Source organism: Anabas testudineus, chromosome 16 (genome assembly GCF_900324465.2).
Source record: "Anabas testudineus chromosome 16, fAnaTes1.2, whole genome shotgun sequence".
Taxonomy (NCBI): domain Eukaryota; kingdom Metazoa; phylum Chordata; class Actinopteri; order Anabantiformes; family Anabantidae; genus Anabas; species Anabas testudineus.
In genome coordinates, this window is record NC_046625.1 from 9161411 (window position 1) to 9182061 (window position 20651).

At 38.4% G+C, this 20651-nt stretch overlaps 2 protein-coding genes across 3 annotated transcripts; one reads left to right on the forward strand and one right to left on the reverse strand.

Annotated features, from left to right (window-relative positions):
- Positions 1-86: 86 nt before the first annotated feature.
- Positions 87-17201, reverse strand: cops7a (COP9 constitutive photomorphogenic homolog subunit 7A). Of its 2 annotated transcripts, XM_026370629.1 has the most exons (9): positions 16784-17201; positions 15640-15750; positions 7229-7351; positions 4640-4715; positions 3822-3910; positions 2865-3067; positions 2648-2753; positions 1962-2131; positions 87-661 (listed from the first exon to the last, which is right to left on the reverse strand). In XM_026370629.1, exons 3-9 carry the CDS (start codon positions 7349-7351, stop codon positions 622-624), a joined length of 807 nt encoding a protein of 268 aa, XP_026226414.1. In that variant the 5' UTR covers positions 15640-15750; positions 16784-17201; the 3' UTR covers positions 87-621. The 2 variants fall into 2 exon arrangements, with proteins under 2 accessions (XP_026226414.1, XP_026226413.1); XM_026370628.1 differs by lacking the exons at positions 15640-15750; positions 16784-17201 and adding an exon at positions 10891-11075.
- A 906-nt stretch (positions 17202-18107) lies between these two features.
- On the forward strand, positions 18108-20634 carry si:ch73-86n18.1 (C-type lectin domain-containing protein). Its single transcript, XM_026370644.1, has 5 exons — positions 18108-18255; positions 18359-18553; positions 18718-18872; positions 18972-19093; positions 20201-20634. The coding sequence occupies exons 1-5, from the start codon at positions 18213-18215 to the stop codon at positions 20361-20363; spliced, it is 678 nt and encodes a 225-aa protein (XP_026226429.1). The 5' UTR covers positions 18108-18212; the 3' UTR covers positions 20364-20634.
- The last annotated feature ends 17 nt before the right edge of the window (positions 20635-20651 follow it).

Genomic DNA, 20651 nt, shown 5'->3' on the forward strand with positions numbered 1-20651 from the left:
AACATTTAGCAGTGCACCCTCCAGAGATGCACTTTGAAGCACATTTAATAAAAGAAGTGACAGTGACATTAATGAGACAGTCAGGATAAGTACAGGGCTTCGTTTTATTCCTCAACAATGTATATTCTGATTTTGTACACGTCTCAACTCGGCATAGAGAAAAAACACAAAGCTACATATAATTAATCTAAATCAAAAGAACATTTTTTAAAACAACAGAGATAAACACACATATGCGTCAAATACACTGATCCTGTTTATGGTGAAAGGCAACTGACTTCTGCTGCAGACTGTTCTGTCTTCATGTGTTACCAGTGCTGTGTGTGAGTGTGTGTGCGTGTGTGTGTTTACACTGACAGTTCGGCTGTTAGGCTATTAACAACTGCAAGAGTGGATGTCACACCAGTCATATCCATCAGCACGTGTCTGCTTCTGAATCCATCAAGGTGAGAGTAGGTGACAAGATAAGTTCCCATGAAGCCTTCTGGTTTTCAAGTGTATGTGACGAGTGTCCGTGAACAATGTCCACATTATTTAATCTGCTCCATTTGTCTGTCAGCAGGTCCATGTGTCCATTAATCAGTGAAAGTGTCCATCAGAGCCACTATCTCTCTTTTGTCTTTAGTTGGACTTGGACCAGATCTTCCCACTGCCGCGCAGCCTGAGGGAGAAACGAACAGTAAAAGAAAAAAGAAAAATTCTACTATACCAGCACATTACTGGTGTGTCTTTGTGTTGAAACCTCTAGTATCAGTATTTTGTATTTCTGCACTGAAATTGATCTCAGTGGATTTTCTATTTCTGCAAATTAATAATAATTTTTGCAAAGGACCAGTTACTAATAACTGCTCAGTCCCATGCTCTAAATAGCCTCATAAAGAAATAGTGTCAAACCTCATTTTAGATTTGGGGATTGAGGTTAAGCTATCATTAATTTGGATTTCATAATATTAAGTGGATCTTCATTTGAATGAAGTGCAGTGCTGAGTGATGAAAATTATGGGGTTCTATGCTTCATCAAAATGTGACAGGCAGCCAAAAAATAATCACTGCTTTCTGCTCAGCGGCAACAACATGAACAGCAGGCAAGCAAAGCATCTCGTCTGATCACTGGAGGGGGAAACGGGTCTTTCAGGAGGAGAGCACATGGGGCATTTGTATATCCAGTGACATTTTACAATCCAGGACAGATGTGAAATTAGCCATTGGTAATTGGGCCCAATGGAAGCAAAACAGAGAGAAAGTCCCTGATAGCAGGGTTAGAGTATGGTTGCAAAACACTGATGCGCATCTGATAATAAAGGTACTTCATGCAGACACACACACACACACACACTCACACAGACAAACCACTTACACTGGCAGCTGGCTTTTTAATGTTTGCTGAAAAAAATGGAAACATAGCAGTTCTCTGTTGAATTAACTTTGCTCTCTACAAGAACATTGGACTAATGGCTTTAATTTAGTGTTTGAAGTAGAGTCTTTATAGCACTGTGGTTATAACTAGGTAAATTTGTATTTATAAAGCACCTTTCAAAAACCACAGTAACAAAATGCTTAAGAGAACAAAAGAAGAAGCAGCAATAAAAGAAACTTAATGGAAAGAACCTCCACATGCAGCTTTTGTTCCAAAGTCTAGTCTAGTAGCAATAAATAGCATTTCTTGCTTGAAAAACTTAACCACAGCAGCAAGTGTGAATAAAACATAATTTCAGTAAATCATTCCACACGGCCAAACATATTTTATGTATTCAATTTGCAAAAACTTTGGTCTTGTTATAAAAAATGAACACAATTTCTATGCAAACACCTGCTGGTTCATTTTATAAAAAGCTACAACATTAAAAATGCTCAGAGTACTTTGAGCTTGCAAATAATATTTGAATTCCCCCCTGCTTGCAGCCACATACGTACATACAAACAGGTACAGCAAGAGACAAAGTGAATGTCACCATACTCACCCTTTAACCTTTGAACTTTTTTTGCCTGGTTGTCTTGGTTCCTGAGAGGAGGCGGGGTCTCGTGGCTCAGCCGGCTGGTCTGCATCTTGATTAGAGGCGGCTCCAGCAGGAGCGGGCCCAGACGACGGAGAGGCAGCGCTGGCCTTTAACGTTTTCTGCAAGTTTGAAACCTGAGGGAAAAGAGAAGAGAAATTAAAAATTAAAGATTAAAGAGGAGGAACGTGTTAAGGGATAGGCTCTCAGTTATACAGATCTTCTGTAATCATTCCTCTTGTTCATACTGGCTGTTAAGAGATCCTGTCCTAATGCTCTGGAATAGACAGGGAAGAAAGTCCACAGAGGCTGATGTGTGTAAAAATGTATTGAAAAGCAATTTGAGTTACTCAAATAAAGATACCGTGTGACCAGTACAAAACTCCCTCTTTGTGTTTTTGTGGATAGTGTTCAGTATTTCCTTTTGTAGTATTTGTTCAGCTCAGACATACGCACAGGAGGAATTACTACAGCAAGGAAAATCTGTTTCGGTGTTCATATAGGTTCTTGCTTAACGACAGACTTGAAAAATATATATATGTAGTCAGGATCGAACTGAAATGCCACAAGTTGCTGGAAGAACAAAAACAAAGACTGGTGAAGACCAAGTGGGTGAAAGAGGGAGATACAGGCTGCAGGGAGGAGGCACTGACCTCGGTCTCTACTTGGACTTTAACCTTCAGCTGGCTCTCTCTGTACTGGTTTGCCCTCGAGACCTGCTCCTCAATGCCACATAGCACCGCCTCACACCCTGTACACCTAAGGGAAAGAAAAGACAGGCACGGAGGGAGGTAGATTGTGAATTGGGGAAACAGATAATTGAGACATAAATCTAAAGTGTGTGCACAGACACACAGAGGGCATACTGACCACTCCTGCAGCGTGTTGATTATGTTTGGGAGCTCATTGGGGCCGAGGTCACGGCCCACACTGCAGTCTACTTCCACCTGCTGGTTCCTCTGATCCAGTTTGCCCTGGATGATGTCACAGTAAACGGCCTCAATCAGCAGGTCCTCCAACTCCCGCACATTCTTCAGCTCCAGCTGCTGCAGGAGCAATGAGTATGGCAGGCACTGAGGGGAAAAAAAAAACACATCACCAGACTTTACTTATCATATTTTCTTCTTTCTTTAACCAAGGTAATCAGGCAAAAAAAGATTCCACTTTAAAGGCTTGATGGAAAATGTTGAAATTGCTCATTTGTCTAAATGTCACTGCCAGGGGAGAATGAAAGAGTTTAGAATTTAACAATCCTTGACTGGGCAATTAGAGAGTTCAAGCCAGCATGCAGAGGAAACATTGACATTAAAGAGAAAAACAGGAGGCAGTACTGACAGACGTACTGGTAATGTAAAGGGAGATTAAGTTAAAGAAAAGGACAGTGCTGGTGAGAATAATGAATCAATTATTTATAGGTACCAGAGAAAGGAAAGGGCACGAGAAGAGGTACAGCGTGGTTGAAAGGTGCAAATAAGAGATACTTTATTAAATGGCATTTATTGCACAGATGGAGGGAAGAGAAGAAAATCTGAATAGACGTGAGCTGTTGTAACTTTTCCTTGAAAACCTGAGGCTATTTTACTGTAATTTAGTTGATATAAAAACCACAACAAGCTTTAAATCACAGGTAACCTCACATAAACTTTTCTCAGAATTGGATGACTAAATGAAATGGTAAAGGCAGGTTTAAGAGCAGGGTTGTTAATATATATAACACTTTACTTTATAGGAATATCATAGTGGCAGAATGAAGATTTGCTTTACTTATTTTGGTGACAACATAACAGTTCACCTGAACGTCTTCGTAAAAACTGAAAAAGAACAAACCTTGAGGTTGGAAGCCAAGCTGATGATCGAGAGATGGCGGAGTTTGTTTCTCTGTGCAGGGGTCAACTCTGGAAGAGAGGCTGCTCTCTCTGCAGGAGCAAGAAACAGAATGAGAAAAAACAGCCATAGTAATGTGTCAGTGTGTAAGTGTCACTTTGCTGCGGGTCAAAGAGTCACACATAATCCACGCACTACTTATTACTTTGAAGTGTTATGTTACACACAGACACACAGGTGAGTGTGGAGTTGTTTAAGCAGTCAGAGAACAAAGTCAGGAGGAAGTCGGGCTCCAGTGTCTCTTGCTGCCTTGCTCCCCTGGTGACAGGACTCATACCCCTGGAGACAGCAGCTCTGACAGCTTCACTACACTGCTCTGTGAAAGTAAATGTTCTCTCCCTGTCGATGTGACTCTAAAGGGAGGGGAACAATAAAGTAGGCTGCATTCTTTTTCCAGGCTATTGGTTGATATTCAGCATAAAATTAGACGTAATTAACATTCCACTTCTTGTAGAAGCTTACCAATGCATTACACACACAGCGAATCGAGTCACAAATGATTAGTTCACTGTCTATTTGTGCCAGCAGTGCTGCAATGACAATGATCATCAGCCAAGCATAATGCTTTATAAAATACTGCCCAAACAGATAAAAGTACACCAGTAATATTGTCTATGTATAACCTGCCTGCACTGTCTCAGGTGAGTATGTTTAAAGGCTCTGTGTCAAGGTGCCTGCCTCGCAGCAAAGAAATAGAGCTCATAATAAAAGAGTTGCAGGCTGCCCTATTACTTATTTACACTGTGCTGCCACTGCAATACCTTTGTAGTCGCAGTAGGTTCCATAGGCAAAGAGGTTCAGGAGCTGGTACACTGGTGCATGAGGGCCATTCTCCAGCTGTGGTTTAGAGAAGAGATGAGGGTAAGAAGAAAAAGATGTGGCAAAGATAGAAGTAATGAGACTCTCCAAACAAAAAGTGTGAAACTGTATTTTTCTGTGCACACCGAGCAAATCTGAGGAGAGCTTTTGCTGAGAGTAAAAGAGAGAGAAAGACCAGTAAAGACCTCATTCACATCTGGCATCAGAATTTGTGATTCAGACAAAGCTATTTTGATCTTGACTACTTTAAATCTATGAAATCTGGATAAATTAAGACACAACAGACCCTTTCACTCCAGCAGAAAACAAACAAAAAGCATATCAGCATATTCTGTGCCACGTTTTCCACCTATTAGTCAGCAAGTGTCACTGGTTGTTACCTTAGATACACTAGTCTGAGTTAACCTGGAGTTAGGATGGCTAGATTATAGGCTTAAGCACAAGTCTGCCCTTATTTTCCTCAAACTGTCTAAACTGGATTTAACTAATCTGTGACCACATTTAGTCTATGTAAGGTTATACACATCCATATCTATGTGAAAGTATTCATCAAACATTTTATTTTTTGACAATCATTTACAATCACAACCCTAATATCTCAAAAAAGACCAAAAAGGAGTAGCTGAAACCAAAGTATACTTTTTTGTTAACTTTATATAATATCTGAACAAATGTGAAGTCTACTAGCCATTTACTTTCTTTTGTAATGCATTTGTGTAATTTAACAGACGGTTTGTGGGTTCTTAATAACAACATATGTTGATCATTTTTACAACTCTTCTTTTTCATTTGTTTTGGCCACGAAATTAGATTTTAGACAGTAATTTATTTGCTGATTTTGAGTTTCACTACTTACAGTACACAGACACACCTACTTGCATGCCAAAAGAAATTTTCAGCTAGTGACACACAAGCTTGTCTGACTGCAGTTTTTCTGTTCAGCTGGGTTAGTAAGACTAAACATGTAAATGAGCTCAACCACAATTTTTTTTCAGGTATGTGTTGCACCTGTGGAAAGCAACCTAGGAAAACAAAATATTGTTCTCTGCTGTTGAACCACCAATAATATTTGAAAAAGAGATACCTGAAAATAGTAGCATTAATTTATCCTGGAAGCGAAAGGCTGTATGCCAGGAATATATTTTATGAAGCCACTGCTATCAGCTCAACAAAAAGAGAGTAATTAAATATTTTATGAAAATTAATGTGGGGGCTTTTTATGAAACTTCCAAAATACTCTGTCTAGAGTATTGCTGTAAATGATAAAAAATAATGTAACACACCCACTCAGTGAGTATTGCTGGATGCTTCAATCATATTTCACTGGACTGTAGCTGATATGAGTCATTAAAAGCACACAATCAAGAAAACTGCTGATAGAAACACAGAGCTTTGGGTCACAATAACGGACGGCTGCATTGTTGTTATTTGGTGTAAGGTAATGTTATAATGCATATGTCTAATTTGGTGCAATATTCTTCGGTTCAGTGACTCAAGTATTTTCACTGACTGAACCATTAAGTCATTTCTCTTTCTACCTGGCTCGTCACTCTATGCATCCAAAAAAACAGTGCTGCAGATTTTTCTCAGACATTAAAATGCAGATGTAATGTCCTCTGTGTGACAATTTCAGCAGGGATGCCTGCTTTCAATTTTATCTACACAAAATAGTGCTGATAAAATCAATGGTGCGGCCCCTGTAAATAAGGACAAATGTAATTTCACTGTTTAGCTCCTAAAAGACACAACACAAATCCTTAGTAACTATCCCCACTGGTCTGGCTTTTGCTTCTTAAAGAGTGTAACAATGGCACTGTGTTCATTAATTTCCCTAACAGCAGCACTTCACTTCATAAATAGGCTGTAGTCTCATGCATCATACATAATCCACACTAAAAAATGATTGCAGCATCACTCCCACACACAGATATTCTATAAACAGATGTGTCAGCTGGAGTTGTGACATCACTGGTAAACAAATGTATATGGATTGCCTCTTGAGCAGATGATGAATCAATGTCAAATGTGTTTAGTAAATATGATTTTTTTAATGCAATGATAGCAATGTGGTCACATACAGTGGCAAGAAAAAGTAAGTGATCTGATCTTCATCTCAAGTCAAGAGTATTAAGAAATATAATGTTCCTAAAATAATAACATAAGAAAATCTGATCTTTAATTCTGTCTTTATTGAGAACAACCATAAAAAAATCATAGTGCTAGTGGAAAAAGTATGTGAATCCATACATACAAACATACTTTTTCGTGTTACTGTTTCAGGTACTTTATATTCGTTAATACTCTTCACTTAGATGAAGATCAAATCACATTTTATGATAAATTAATGCAGAAAACCATGAAATTCCAAAGGGTTCAGCTACTTTTTCTTGCCACTGTACATCACTGTCCCCTTTGATTCTGATTCTGCATGTGGCTTAACACTTTTAACAGTAAGTGATATCAGGTCTGAATAGGTGTTAAAAAACAGTGTGAGTATGTGACAGTGTGAGTATGATGATGTGTAAGTATACCTCTCTGACATTAGGCAGCTCCAGGATGTCAGAAAAGACGTAGAGTCCTGGGGTCTCCAGCAGAGAGCTGACAGCCTGGGCCAGTGCAGAGCCTGACAGAGACAGGAGCTGCTCTACCTCCATCTGATGCCAGGGGACACAGGTGACAGAGACACAGCAGGTTAGACTAAAGTAGTGCAAAGAGACACATAACAGCCGCACATCTACCGTATGTAGAAAATGGATGGTAAGGTATGGTAAAAAAATAAAAGAAATAAAAAAAATATCACCTTTGCTCTGCCACTTTATTATGGTGCTCTAAAGACATCATATTACAGTCTTCTATAACTACTCTAATAACAAACCTCTATTAATGAGTGTTAGGACTTCACAATATCTAGTTTTCATGTCATGCCCTTTAAAACACAATCCAGCCACTAGTGGCCTGTTGAAAGAATGTCGATATGAAAGCACAATACTCCCTGCTCATTTAACATCTATCAGCCAAGTACTCTTGACCAAAGCACTTAACCCTCAAATTACCTGGAGAGCTACTCAAGTAGTGGAAGAGTAAGCTGCACTGGGTAGCACCAATGCAGGCCTGAAGTGTAATGAATGCGAAGCAGGGCATGTATATTCATCAAGAGCCATTCCCTGCATAGAGACATGATGCAAATGCACTTTGGGCTGGGGGCAACACCAGAATAATTATCCAAGTAGTGACAGGAATCTGCCTGAGTCTCAAGTAGAAATTCAATTCCCAAAAAAGTGCATCTAGAAAAACACAAAAAGGTCCATTCTCTGGCTTCAGTGCCTTGTCCTGACTCTTAGCCTGTTACCCACACGCTTTATAGTAAAATGCACTCAAATATAAAGAAATTGCACACGTGGATGTCAGCTTGGTTCGACACATGCATTTCTTTCAATTCAAAACTGTCTTAACTGACAAACATCCCAATGTGAATGGTCCTATTGACTTTGATTGTCTATTTTAAGATCCTACTCCCAGTAGACACACCCTGGGACACAAGGGAAGTTTAGCCTTACAGATACATGATAAAAATATTGCAGTTGCATCAGACTGGTTTCATTACCTGAGGCTATCTCCTAAAATTAATGCAACAAAAAGTCTTTGCTAAGAGTAGCCTGGCTCATTTTTCCTCATTTCAGTCAGTGCTGATGTATTGTATCATCCTGAATCTGATTAATTTAGATGCACACGTGCACATCTTCCATATGTTGTCCCAGTGGACCACCATCAGAGGTACAAAGAGCATATTCCTTGGCAAAATGAGCAGATGAGCAGGCATGTGTTGCAGCCAAACAAATTAACCTACACTGTGTTTCAGAAACAGTACCTCTTTCAATTTCAGGCATTTTTAAAAGTCAGATTAATCTCTGAATCTGAGGCTGGACTGGCTCCATCTGTGTTTTTCTACTGAATTTAAAAAGCGCACAAAACCTGCTGCATATCAGTTGAGAGATGGCTGGGGGAATTTGTGGACTCACTCAATATGCAGTGTGCAGCTGTTCAGGTACAGAGTGCCTTAGTGACCACTAAGATACCAAATAAACATAAAAATAAACACTAATAAAATATTAAAAATGCAAGCTTTAATAAAAATAACACTCATAACAGTTAATAGCAAATACAAAGTGTAAATGGCTGCAATATTACTGGTGGAAAAATTGTTTTGTCATGCAGTAATGTTGTTGAATACTGACTGTGCTGTTGCTACTCAACCCTCTTCTCGATACATGCAGCCTATGATCGTCATCTACATTTGTAGAATTTTGTACAATGTTAGCATATTGTCAATAAAATAATTAACTTAATTATATAATTAATTATAAAAAACACAACTGTTGTAGCAGTACCTTCAACCTCTTTTGTATAGCACAACATCAAAAACAGTGTTAAAAACATTTTACATTTCATTATACTTACTTCATATACATTTGTATGGTTACAAGGCATATTAGATTCAAAATGGAGTTAGAGATTCAAACAGAATAAAATACTGTATATCATAAAATAATAAAAAGGCACAAGGTAAGAAGAAAAAAACTATTTAAAATTGGAGTTGGCAGCTTGCACTGTTGTATATCATATCCCAAACTCACTTCGACAGACTCTTAACACTAATAAGAAGTGGTTTAGACCATAATCCTCTTCAACCAAAAGGGACCTTAAATAGCTCTGAAGATCACTGAAAAACTCTTTTAAGACTAGTTATCTTACTGGAATGACGTGCAGCGTGTTAAATGCTGTGAATGCTAAATTTTGCATCACTTCAACAGATATGTGGACTGATACTTTCATGTGCTGTTGTACCGAGGAGCATGTCAACTTAATTTGGTCAGATCATACTTTTAACTCCAAGAAGGGAAAAACACAGATTTTATACATAACAACTAGCAGTGTGTATGGGATGAGTCATTACAGGCACATGCTGTGCAGCCAAACATTGTTCAAACCCACAAAACAATATTAAAATTCTTGTGAGAGTCTACAACTGTGCAAAAATATATCAAATATATGAGGCTGAACTAGAAACTAGGAACATCTGTGCAAAATAATGCACACCACAACTACTATATTTCAGTGAAAGAAATGTCATAGACATATCAGTTTCAATATTTCACTCAGTGTGAAGTATCATATATGATCATCAATAATAATAAATAGAATATATGTATGTATATTATGCTGGCACCCTGGGATGATATCAAATGAAGGCACTTTTATTAATATATATACTAAATTATATGTGGGCAGTGTTTATATAAAGTACCATGGAAAAAACACTACATTACGCTACATTAGTGAAAAGTTTAAAAATGTACTGAAGCAGAGGTAAGGGTTACTGAAAATGTTCTGGGATTGTAGGCTTAGCAGTGTAGGTTTAAGACTTAAAAATTGATAAAATATTCTTTTGATAGTGTATAATGTCTACCTAGTAATGCCTTTGATTGTAAATATACTGAAGTAACCTAGTTAAGAAAAAATAATACTGGTTAAGCAAAGAATAATTACTAAAAGTAAAATATATACTAAAAGTAACAATGACACACAATGTGCAGCAACACAGAGTAAAGTGTGTGTGTGTGTATATATATATATATAGCTAGCTACCTAACAATGTGCAATCTCAATAGCCAGAGTGTAGTAAACAATACTAACCACACATTCCTTACCGTTTCAAAGGCTCAGCACTAAAATATTTATTAAATACACATTATTCAACGTAAACCTACAGTGTTAACTTAATTCCTCGTCACTGCATTAACATTACATTACCGTTAGCTGCACTGCTAAATCACCTGGCTACATTTAAAGCTAATATACGTATCGGTTAGCCGGTATTATTGCGATAAGCATGTACTAAACGTTCAAAACATACTTATCATTTCAGACAGGATGTTGCTTTTAGACTGACAGTTGTCAATAAAATGCAGATTATCTGGTATTCAAGCTCAATGTGTCATGCTAGCTCAGTTGCTAACTGCTAACTAACCGCAAGGCTTCACTTAAACACTGACATTAGCTAGGCCTCAGTCCGATTTAAGCCTTTGTGGTGATTTAAATCGTACCGCTATACTATAAACAACTGGAGAAAAACGCGAGAACGTAAAATGTTGCACAAAAGTGGGAAAATAAGGCTGTATGTGTTATAATGTACCTTGTTGTGTTGGTTTCTAGCAGGTAGCCTCCTTCGGATTGTTCAATTCCGCTCTCTGCAACGTAATATCGACAACAAAGCAACGTAATCTCTGATTGGATAGTGGAGTGGAAGGGGCGGGACACATTGGGCTGTCAATCTCAGCATCTGGATTCCTCGGATTAGATTAAGCATCGCCACCCAGCGGTGATCCGGTGAACTCCATGTGATGTTTCTCAAACTGTGTAACGAGCGGTCATAAATAGACCTGACTTTATTTAAATTAATCACAATATGACTTGTTAGTGTGCAGACATCAGGTTTATTTTCCGAAGGAACAAATAGGCAACCACTGCATCATTACATTTATGTTTACAGTTGCTAGAAAAGTTTCCTGATTTTCTGCATGACCTGATCATGAAATGTGATCTGATTTTCACCATATTGCTAAATATAAACAAAAATAATATTTATAGGCTCATAAAATGGAAACAGTCTCTTTCATGTTTTTACCAAACACACCTATTAAACTAAGTAACTGGTTGAATCACCTTTGACAGCAATAACCTCAAGCAAGTATTTCTTGTAGCTGTGGATAAGACACGATCTATACAACATCCAGGAGGAATTTTGGACCATCTTTTCTTACAGAACTCAACTCAGAAATATTTATAGGGCATCTGGTGTGAATGGTTGTATTGAGGTCATTCCACAGCTCAACCCAACTGATTATTTTTATGATTATAAGAAGTAATAGATTTACTTTAAAGTTTAGAGTCAGTTTGGTGTCAAAGGGCTTTTTTGCCACTGTATATGTTCAACATGTTACATGAGAATTCAGTTCAGTTGAATGGCAAATGTGGTTAAAAATGATTGCATATCAAGCCTTAAACCATATATTTGATTGGTAAACTAAAACACAACAGTCTTGTCCTTGTTCTATGCTGAAAGGTGGTCAGCTGGCTCTGATTTCAACCCATCTTAGTATCTGTGACAGATGGAGAGAGTAGGACAGTGGGATAAATGGAGTAAGCTATAAATAACAGCTGTGAACATCTCTGACAAATGTGAAAAACAAGCTCACTTTACCTGAGGCTTTGATTTATTGATGCTGAAGTGTTTGAACTCTGATGTATCTGAGGTTTTGATCCTAGAAAGTATTTTATGTATTTTCCAAATTGATGATGTTTTATAATGTTTATGATGTCACAATGTTGAGTATAATAAAATTAGTGTAGAACAGCAGTGTCAATGTATATATGTAACAGATAAAAATATTACATACTGTATACATTCAAATTGGTTTTGTGTTGTAGTGTTGTTGTCTAACCATCTCTGTATCAGACTGATACAGTAGTTATAATCACAGAAATGCAGTAAGCAGAACACCTCAACCCAAAGGTAATATTTAATACTAAGACCAAAAGACTATGAAAGATTCACAATTAATCTTTCATAGTCTTTTGATCAAGTGCTGACAACACAAGCTTTGTTGTTGGAGTAAGCTATAATTACACTGGGAAAGATCTTCAGTTGCCATAGTGAACCAAACCCACATCCTTAACATTTAAAAGACCCAATCTGTGACAGAATAAAGTCACTGGAGACCTGCCAAATGCCAGCCTGCTTCAAAACTTCAGCCGTTATTCCAGTTTCTAAAAAGGCGAGGATCACAGGACTTGATGATTACAGACCAGTTTCCCTGACTTTTGTGGTCATGGAGTCTATTGAACACCTTGTCTGGTTCCACCTCACAGCCATTATAGACCCTCTTCTGGATCCCATCCAGTTTGCCTACAAAGCCAAAACATCTGTCGACGATGATGTAAACATGGCCCTCCACTTCCAGACTAATCCTAATACTGTAAAGTTTCCTTTATTGTACGTGGCAAGAAACTGTATCTGATTCTGACTAGAATTTCACAATTAACACAAGTGCCGTTCCTACTGTGATGTGTCAAACAGCATCAGACCAGCAAAATTAAAAAATTCAAAGACTGATAAAGCTAAACTGTTTCTCACTAAGGTGCACTAAAGCCCAAGTGTGGTTCCTCAGTCTGTACCCTAAACAATCTGAGCAGGACCTTCATCAGACAAATTAAGTGAGATGTTGCACAAGGCCTTTAAACTCCTACAGACAAAACTGACAAGAACAAATCTCTATCATTAGATATTAAACTACTTACACATTACAGAGACTTTTATGAAAAGGACAATCACAGATGGGACAAAGTCGTTGTTAACGTTTATAGTGACACTTGCTCCAAAAAAGGTCCCTGTGGTGTCCTTAACTTAAACCTAATGTAATTCCTAATCTTAAACTATTTCTTCACAGAAGTATAGACTGGATAAAGTGACCTTGCCTTGCAAAGATATATATATATATATATATATATATATATATATATATATATATATATATATATATATATATATATACACACACACACACACACACACACACACACACACACACACACACACACACACACACACACACAGATCTTTAGCTTGTGGACAGCGCACAGTAACTTACCCAATTAAGGGGAATGAGGAACACCTGTGCCAGTCAGCAGGACTCTGCAGACAAAGTGTTCTGTCCATGAAGTCTGTTGAGCAGACACACACACACACACACACACACACACACACACACACACACACACACACACACACACACACGTGCATGCTGTTTCATGGTCTGCAAGATGACTGCTCATCTTGTCACAGCTGACTCTGCTCTTCAGCTTGTCACAGTTAAAACAGTAACACTGATCCTCGGTATGAAGCCATCCTTCATGACCCTCACTGCACTTAATGGATAATAAAAGAGACTGCAGATACTTTTATAGGGAACTGGGAACCTTTTGAGAAAGTTGCATTTCCACCTCTGTATTTCTTGGTATTTTCTTTGCCAGGGTAAAGTTGAAGAATCTCCCCTGGGGTAAAAGTCCTACCAGTGCATTATAGTTTACATTCCCACATCAGTGCCAACGCCTGGGGAAAATGAAACATAGTGCTACCCCACTGCCCAGGCACATGGTCCAAATTTAGTTTCAGGACTAAAATGGTGGCCTGACAAACTGACTAACACTGTGATCCACAAAAGCTTAACTCACAGGGAAACTCTGCAGCCCTGCTCACAGCTCTGTGTGTGACCAGAACAGCCTGAGGAGGGCATGTTGACATATTTCAGTCTGGGCCAAAGTGTGGACTGACGTTGCCATCTACATGAGCGCAACAAAAAATATTAGAATTGAATACTGTTGTTTTTTCTCATTTGCCACCAATTTCTCCCTCTTCAAACATATGATGTTCCTCTGTACAGTTGGTGAATCTCTGTAAGATTTTATTGCTGCTGTTACTGAAGTAATTGAGTTTTTACGAGCTCCCTTGCGGCTGAAAGAAATTATCATTTACAATCTGAACTTACTCTGCTTTCATTGCCAGATATTTTTCCACATTTGTGTTTCCTCTGTTTATGTTGACACTTCCCCTTTGCCTACTAAAGCATTATAAAATGACTTCTATAATGCTTTTTAAGATTAATTGATGTGATATAAGTCATAAATACAGACACTGGTCATGTATGGATTTGACTTTCATTATGAAATACTGCCGTAATCATCTGACACAAACAGTTTGTCATAGTTAGTTTGAAGTTGACAAAGTTAGCAGTCAGGTTCAGAGAAACAGGAACTGAAAACGGTAAACCGTTTCATTGTGGTTAGTAAACTAAATCTAAGTTATTGTTTGTCATAGAAATTAGTGTTTCTAATAAAATCATCACATTTCCATGAAATCCTGTGGATGATGTAAAAACACAGATGCAGGTGCTTTAGTGACGTGTAATGGTGCACAGATTGAAAAAAAAAACAAGGTAAAAAAGACACGGTTAGACTCATATTTACAAAAAATGTGGCCACAATGGTCACAACGCTACCGCAGGCACCGCCCTATTTCAGAGGAAAATTGGCTTTAAGTTGTTTTACTCGAACAAGCCTCTTATTATTAGATCAAATTCACCTGGAAGTCACAGTAACGTGCTTCAATGGGCTAAATTCAAGATCTGATCTGTTGCATGATGGACTTAACATTGCCGCAAATGTCTAATTTCCAATCTAGAAACAGAATCTTAAATATTTTATTGTGTCAACTTTTTGCATCTCTAAATCCTCGAATTCTCTCATTATTTTTCAGCTTTCCAAGAAAATTTCACAGATTTAAGATGTGGTGTCAGATTTTTGGACCCCACTGCATGTATACTATATATTACTGAGCCCGCAGTGGCATAGGAGTATTAATCAATATCCAATTTACTGTACACTATCTTGTGATAGTGTACATACTTCTTAAAATCCTAAAATTGTACTCAATCTCTCTCTCTCTCTCTGTCTTGGTTTGTGTGTGGTAATAAATCAAGCACGTACAGCCCCAGTGGTGTTTGTTTTAAATGAAAGTGTCCTCACAAGCACATTAGCAGGCTGAGCTGCCAGAGACTGTTGGCCCTGCAGGAGAAATATTTCACAATTATGGACTTTTGTGCTTTTTCTATTACATGACCCTCACTGGACTGGAGAGGAAGCTTTATCTTTTTTATTGCCAATTACAGGTGTCCAAAAGCACACTGAGCTGAAATAAAGAGAGAATAATCAGCCAGACTGAGGAATAGAGTGAGACGTACAGACAGAGAGACAGACAGATACAGTGGACTCATACGGAGGCTGGAGGGCAGGAATCACAGGAGGTTGTGAGACTGTTTATACTCACAGAGCACTGTAGGTACAATGCCGGTGCAGGTGGAGGCCGAAAAGCCAATGAGCATCAGGAGAGAAGCCTGTCTCCTCAAACACTTAACACTCTGCTCCAGTCCCTGTGAGCCTGATTAGACACAAAACAGTCAAAGGCAGGTAGCTGTCAATTCACCATTTTTAATCCTCTGGAGTAGCGCAGAGTGCAGAGTTTGAGTAAAAGGAGACTGTAGCTCCGAAACATTTGACCAGAATTTAGCTTCATAACATTTACTGTTCCCAAAAGACAACACATCTACTGAAAGTTAAGTCAAGTGGGTACTCTCTCTGTGTGGGTCTCTCACAGTACAAAAATACTAAACTGTATTCATGCATGGACACAGGCAGTGGCAGAATGATTCAAATCCCCTAACGAGTAACTGTAAAAATACTACAGCACAGTAAAATAATTCAAAACCCAACAGTACAGAGACATTATGTAAATGAAGGCTACTTTAAAAAGTACTTCAAAGTCAGCAGACTGCCCCTTGATAACTTTATGTCATTATGCATATATTGTACTAAGTAATTCCTTCATTGTAATAATTATTGCAGCTACATTGATGTGTAAGTAATATTTTATAATGTGCAGGTTGGGGTGGATCCAGCTGTTACAATATATTTTTTAAGTGTTTGGTTTTGTAATCCTTTAAGGAGGTAACATGGTACAGTAAAACTTAAGGAAATAGTTTAGTTACATTACAATGCTGGACACATGTGCTACACTAATCTGCATTTGCACTTGTTCTAAAGAATGGTGGAAGAAATATTGTGTTCAAGGTGAAGCTCATTTCTAGTAGACAGCAACACTGGAAAGTATCATTTGTCAGGTACAGTCCTTAAAATCAGAGTTACTTAACTAGAGTATTTGCATTTTATGATACTTTTATACAGTGGGTTGAATTAAGAGAATATAAATTTAACATAATTGGCTCCACTGCAAATTGTAAATGTAACTCTGCTTGAGGCCATTTTGCCCTGTATATATAGCACATATTGTGTACAATGAAGTAAAGTGAAGCACAACATTTCCTTTTGACGTCTAATGAAGTGCGGTCAACATGCACCCATCACTGCCTTTTACACACTTCTCTTCAATCTCTCAAAATGTTTGCCACACATACAGATAAAACACCGTTGGCGCTCTTGAGGAAGGGCCTGTTTTCCTCCTGGTGTTGACTTGACAGCAGGCTGGTGTAGTTTTCTCTCTCCTCCATGTCTGTGGCGTCCTTGTTAATGCTCCTTCTCACTTTGTCTCTTTTCACGCTGTACTCCACTGATCCCTAAAGGCTTTGGTATCTCCTCTTGCAAGCTGCAATATTTCTCCTTGAAATTAAATTTGTCCCTGCTGCTTGATTTATCGAGTCACGTCCCTCTGCCTAAAACTCTGCTGCAGTGTTAAACAAAAGTGCCCAGAAAAGCACTGTGTGTTGTTAATCTATGCCGTTCCTTCTCTGTGTTAAATGTTTTCTGAGACAGAAGAGACTTTGTTAATCCAAACTGAAATGTTGTGTCCTCACTTTGACTGCTCTGTATGGTGGATTTGTGCTTGTTGATGTGACATTTTACTGTCAGCTTGCCATGCATTGCATAATACTGGTTTCTACATTTTGGAGTTCTGTTTAGACTGACGCACTGATTCTGGAAATGACAGATGTGTGATAGATGGCACAAATAATTTCTTGGGCATGTGACTCAGAAAGAAGAACAGATAAGAACAGATGGGAAAAAAAAAACATGATACCTTCACCTTCCTGACATTAATTTAAAAAACAAAAAACAACACTGAAGCTGCGACAGGGTTGTGACGGGAAAGCAGCTGGGAGCTGTGTGTGTGTGTGTTTGTGTTTGTGTTCGTGTGTATTTTTTAAGAAGATGCTCTACAGAAATTTAGATGATAAAAATTTGTGATGTGCGACCACAAATTCGAACTCACTAGCTGCTGAAACCGACACAGAGATAAACATTAAATACACCCCCTCTGCTCTAATTAGTTCAGTTTGAATAACAAAACCTAGAAGTAGAAGAGATGACAATAGCTGTGGGAATAAGGTGCCAAGAAAAAATAATGGGACATGTACCAAAAAAACTGTTGACAGGCTGTTGGAGAAACAAAGTGGGCATCTGGTGGGTGTGTGTGTATGTGTGTGTACGTAGAGGTGATATTGGTGCAGCTGCTATTCTAAGAATATAAATAACCTTTATTGCATGTACACATTTTACACACCTACACACTGTGGTGATCAATTCTAAGTCATAATTTTTAAGCTCCTGTCTTTACACATTTTGAAAACGTCCAGCACGGGGAAGGAACTTTGCTCATGCAATGGTAAATAACACAGAACCTGCATGCCAACTCGCCGTCATCAAATGTTTGTTCATCCAATCCAGTGAGGCAGGTCAGCGCTGGTTGGGCTGCATGATATTGCACCATCTGAGTTTGCACGCTCTGATGGTCATGATCACTCCAATCTGTCTGTACTTTCCGTCCCCTTTTCTTTAGTACACAAGCTGCTCTATAAAATACCAAGTGGTCAGAGAGGGGGGAAGTTAATGTTGTGTGTGACAGACAGAATGAAGCTCATCCATACCAAAGGTAAGGGCCCCTTACTTTACAACATGCTCAAGTCGTGTCTGTGTGCATGCGTTTGTTTGCACGTCCACTGATGTCGTTTCACCTCTACAATACATCTCGTCAGGCACCCAGGGAATCAGAGGCCACACCATCCTCTTTGTTGTGATAGGCCTCTTGATTACTGAAACCTCCACTCAGGCTGCAAACAGCACAGACGAAGAGCTGCTCAATCTAAAGCTGAGACTAAACACTTGGAAGAATCGCTACAGGGTCCTGTGTAACAAGTACTCTGAGCTGGCAGCCAATTCCTCAGCTCCAGGTACTCCGCTTTCCTCTTCAAGGCTGCAGCAGATGGATGATAATTCATCATATGTCTGTAAACTTTGTTCTGCAGCAACCACGTGTTCAGCATTTCTGAAACCGTGAGCTTGATGTTTTTAATCAATCATTTCTCTTCTCTTCTGTGTCCATCTCTTCTCACAGTGATTAACTGCACTGGGTGTCCTGATGGGTGGTTTCAAGTTGGGGATCAGTGCTTTTTACTCACCAGGGACGTCAGGGTGGACTGGCAGGCCAGCAAAAAGAAATGTGCAGAGATCGGCAGCCATCTGGCCATCTTGACCTCCAAAGAACAACATGTAAGTGTGTTGTGTGTGTGTGTGTGTGTGTGTGTGTGTGTGTGTGTGTGTGTGTGTTTTCATTTTTTAATCCACAAATTGTTGCTACAACACATTTAGGAAGCTTTGGAAAATGAACGCATGAGGACCAGAGTGGCATACACAGACTTCTGGATTGGTCTGACAGATGTTGAGAATGAAGGAGACTGGAAATGGGTGGACAACTCAATGCTTAAAACACCGTATGTATTACAATATAAAAATTATAAGTACAAATATGTGCTTCAATCTGACTTGAAGCATCTTACTGTTTGGTTTAATGACTAAAAATATTCTTAGCATCTGCAGCACCTGCCTGTGTAAAGACTCAGAGCCTTACTCAGGATTTACAGACTTACAATGAAGACATTAAGACACGAACCAAAGCTGTAATGTTGTCATCAGGTCTCACACACTGTGAGGAGAGTATTCAGTCACACGCCCACGCAAGATTTATTTTGTGCATTTTCAAATTAATGTCATAATAAAGGTTACTATTTTGGAAACATCTGAAATTCTGCCATATATGAGGCTCAACAATTCAACAGGTTCACCTTTGAGATTATTTTAAAGCAGCATAGCTACTTTCTGAGTAAAGTAGAAACATTAGCTGAAATAACTTCCACTGCATCAATGTACAGTTAACTGTCAACGTCCCTGCTGCTAGATAAGAACAAAACTCTACCACATAGCAGAACTAAAATACAAACATGTTGGTATTTATGAAGTATAATGCTTCATTTAGTCATTTAGTGTGTTGTAGGATTAATATAAATCTTATTAATTATGCAGGTAATGCTAAATGTTAAAGTGAAATAACCACCCAAACCTGACTGTAGTGCAAGTTGAAAACTGTATTGATTCATCCTCTGGACACCGTTAATGTGTGTGTAAAATAGAAAATATAGGTATTAATCTAACAGGTGTTTTATTTGTAAATAAAATAATACATTTACTGATTAACTGATAGCTTTTTTCTTGTAAATTAAATCTATGCAAATTCAGTCTCTGAAAAAAGCATCATGGTTATTTGGGCATTATTAAATGTCTAATTAAGTGAAAGGATCATAATTAATTAGATACTTTATTTAGAAACAACACACAGACACATGGTAGGCTTTACATCACTCCTTATTCCTGCACACTGCTGATTACTACACGCCACCTAAAGAGACCATGAAACTATTTATTTTTACTGTGCCCCAATGTCAGGTGAAGCACAGATGCTCCTGAACAGGTAGCTCAGTGCCATTTCAGTTACAATAAAAAAAATCATCACTGAGATGTTTTTCTTTCTTCCCATGGTGAAGATTTTGGAACACGCTGAAATCAGAGCCAGACAACAACCAGTCGGGTGGGGAGGAGGGGGAGGACTGTGCTGTGGTCGACAGCAAATCTCAGAGCTGGTACGACGTTCCCTGTTCCTTCTTGTATCACAGAGTGTGTCAGATGGACGCCATCCCTCTCCAGTGAGCCCCAGCACAGTGTATCACTGTGGAACCACTGTACGACTATAACAGATGTCGGTGCCTTATCGAAAAACTTCATTCTGACAATTATTTCTGCACAGTTTGTTTTGAAATCTACAAACTAATATCCAAAGATTGTCATTTAAAGTAATAAAGTATCATCTACAAATATGTCTGAATACTTATAGCATTTAACCAGGCCTTTCAATGCATATATGATATGATATGATATAACAAATCTATAAAAACCTGAATAAAATCAGATATAACATAAATTATCAACATCAGTGAT

Excerpts from the sequence above, each read along its gene's own strand:
- si:ch73-86n18.1 (XM_026370644.1), top strand. The coding sequence starts at position 18,213 with ATGTTGTGTGTGACAGACAGAATGAAGCTCATCCATACCAAAG. Across the intron at positions 18,256-18,358 it reads GAAGCTCATCCATACCAAAG|GCACCCAGGGAATCAGAGGC; the intron begins GTAAGGGCCCCT and ends ACATCTCGTCAG. Across the intron at positions 19,094-20,200 it reads AACTCAATGCTTAAAACACC|ATTTTGGAACACGCTGAAAT; the intron begins GTATGTATTACA and ends CCCATGGTGAAG.
- cops7a (XM_026370629.1), bottom strand. The coding sequence starts at position 7,351 with ATGGAGGTAGAGCAGCTCCTGTCTCTGTCAGGCTCTGCACTGGCCCAG. Across the intron at positions 3,911-4,639 it reads AACCTACTGCGACTACAAAG|AGAGAGCAGCCTCTCTTCCA; the intron begins GTATTGCAGTGG and ends TTGCTCCTGCAG. Across the intron at positions 2,754-2,864 it reads ATCAACACGCTGCAGGAGTG|GTGTACAGGGTGTGAGGCGG; the intron begins GTCAGTATGCCC and ends TCTTTCCCTTAG.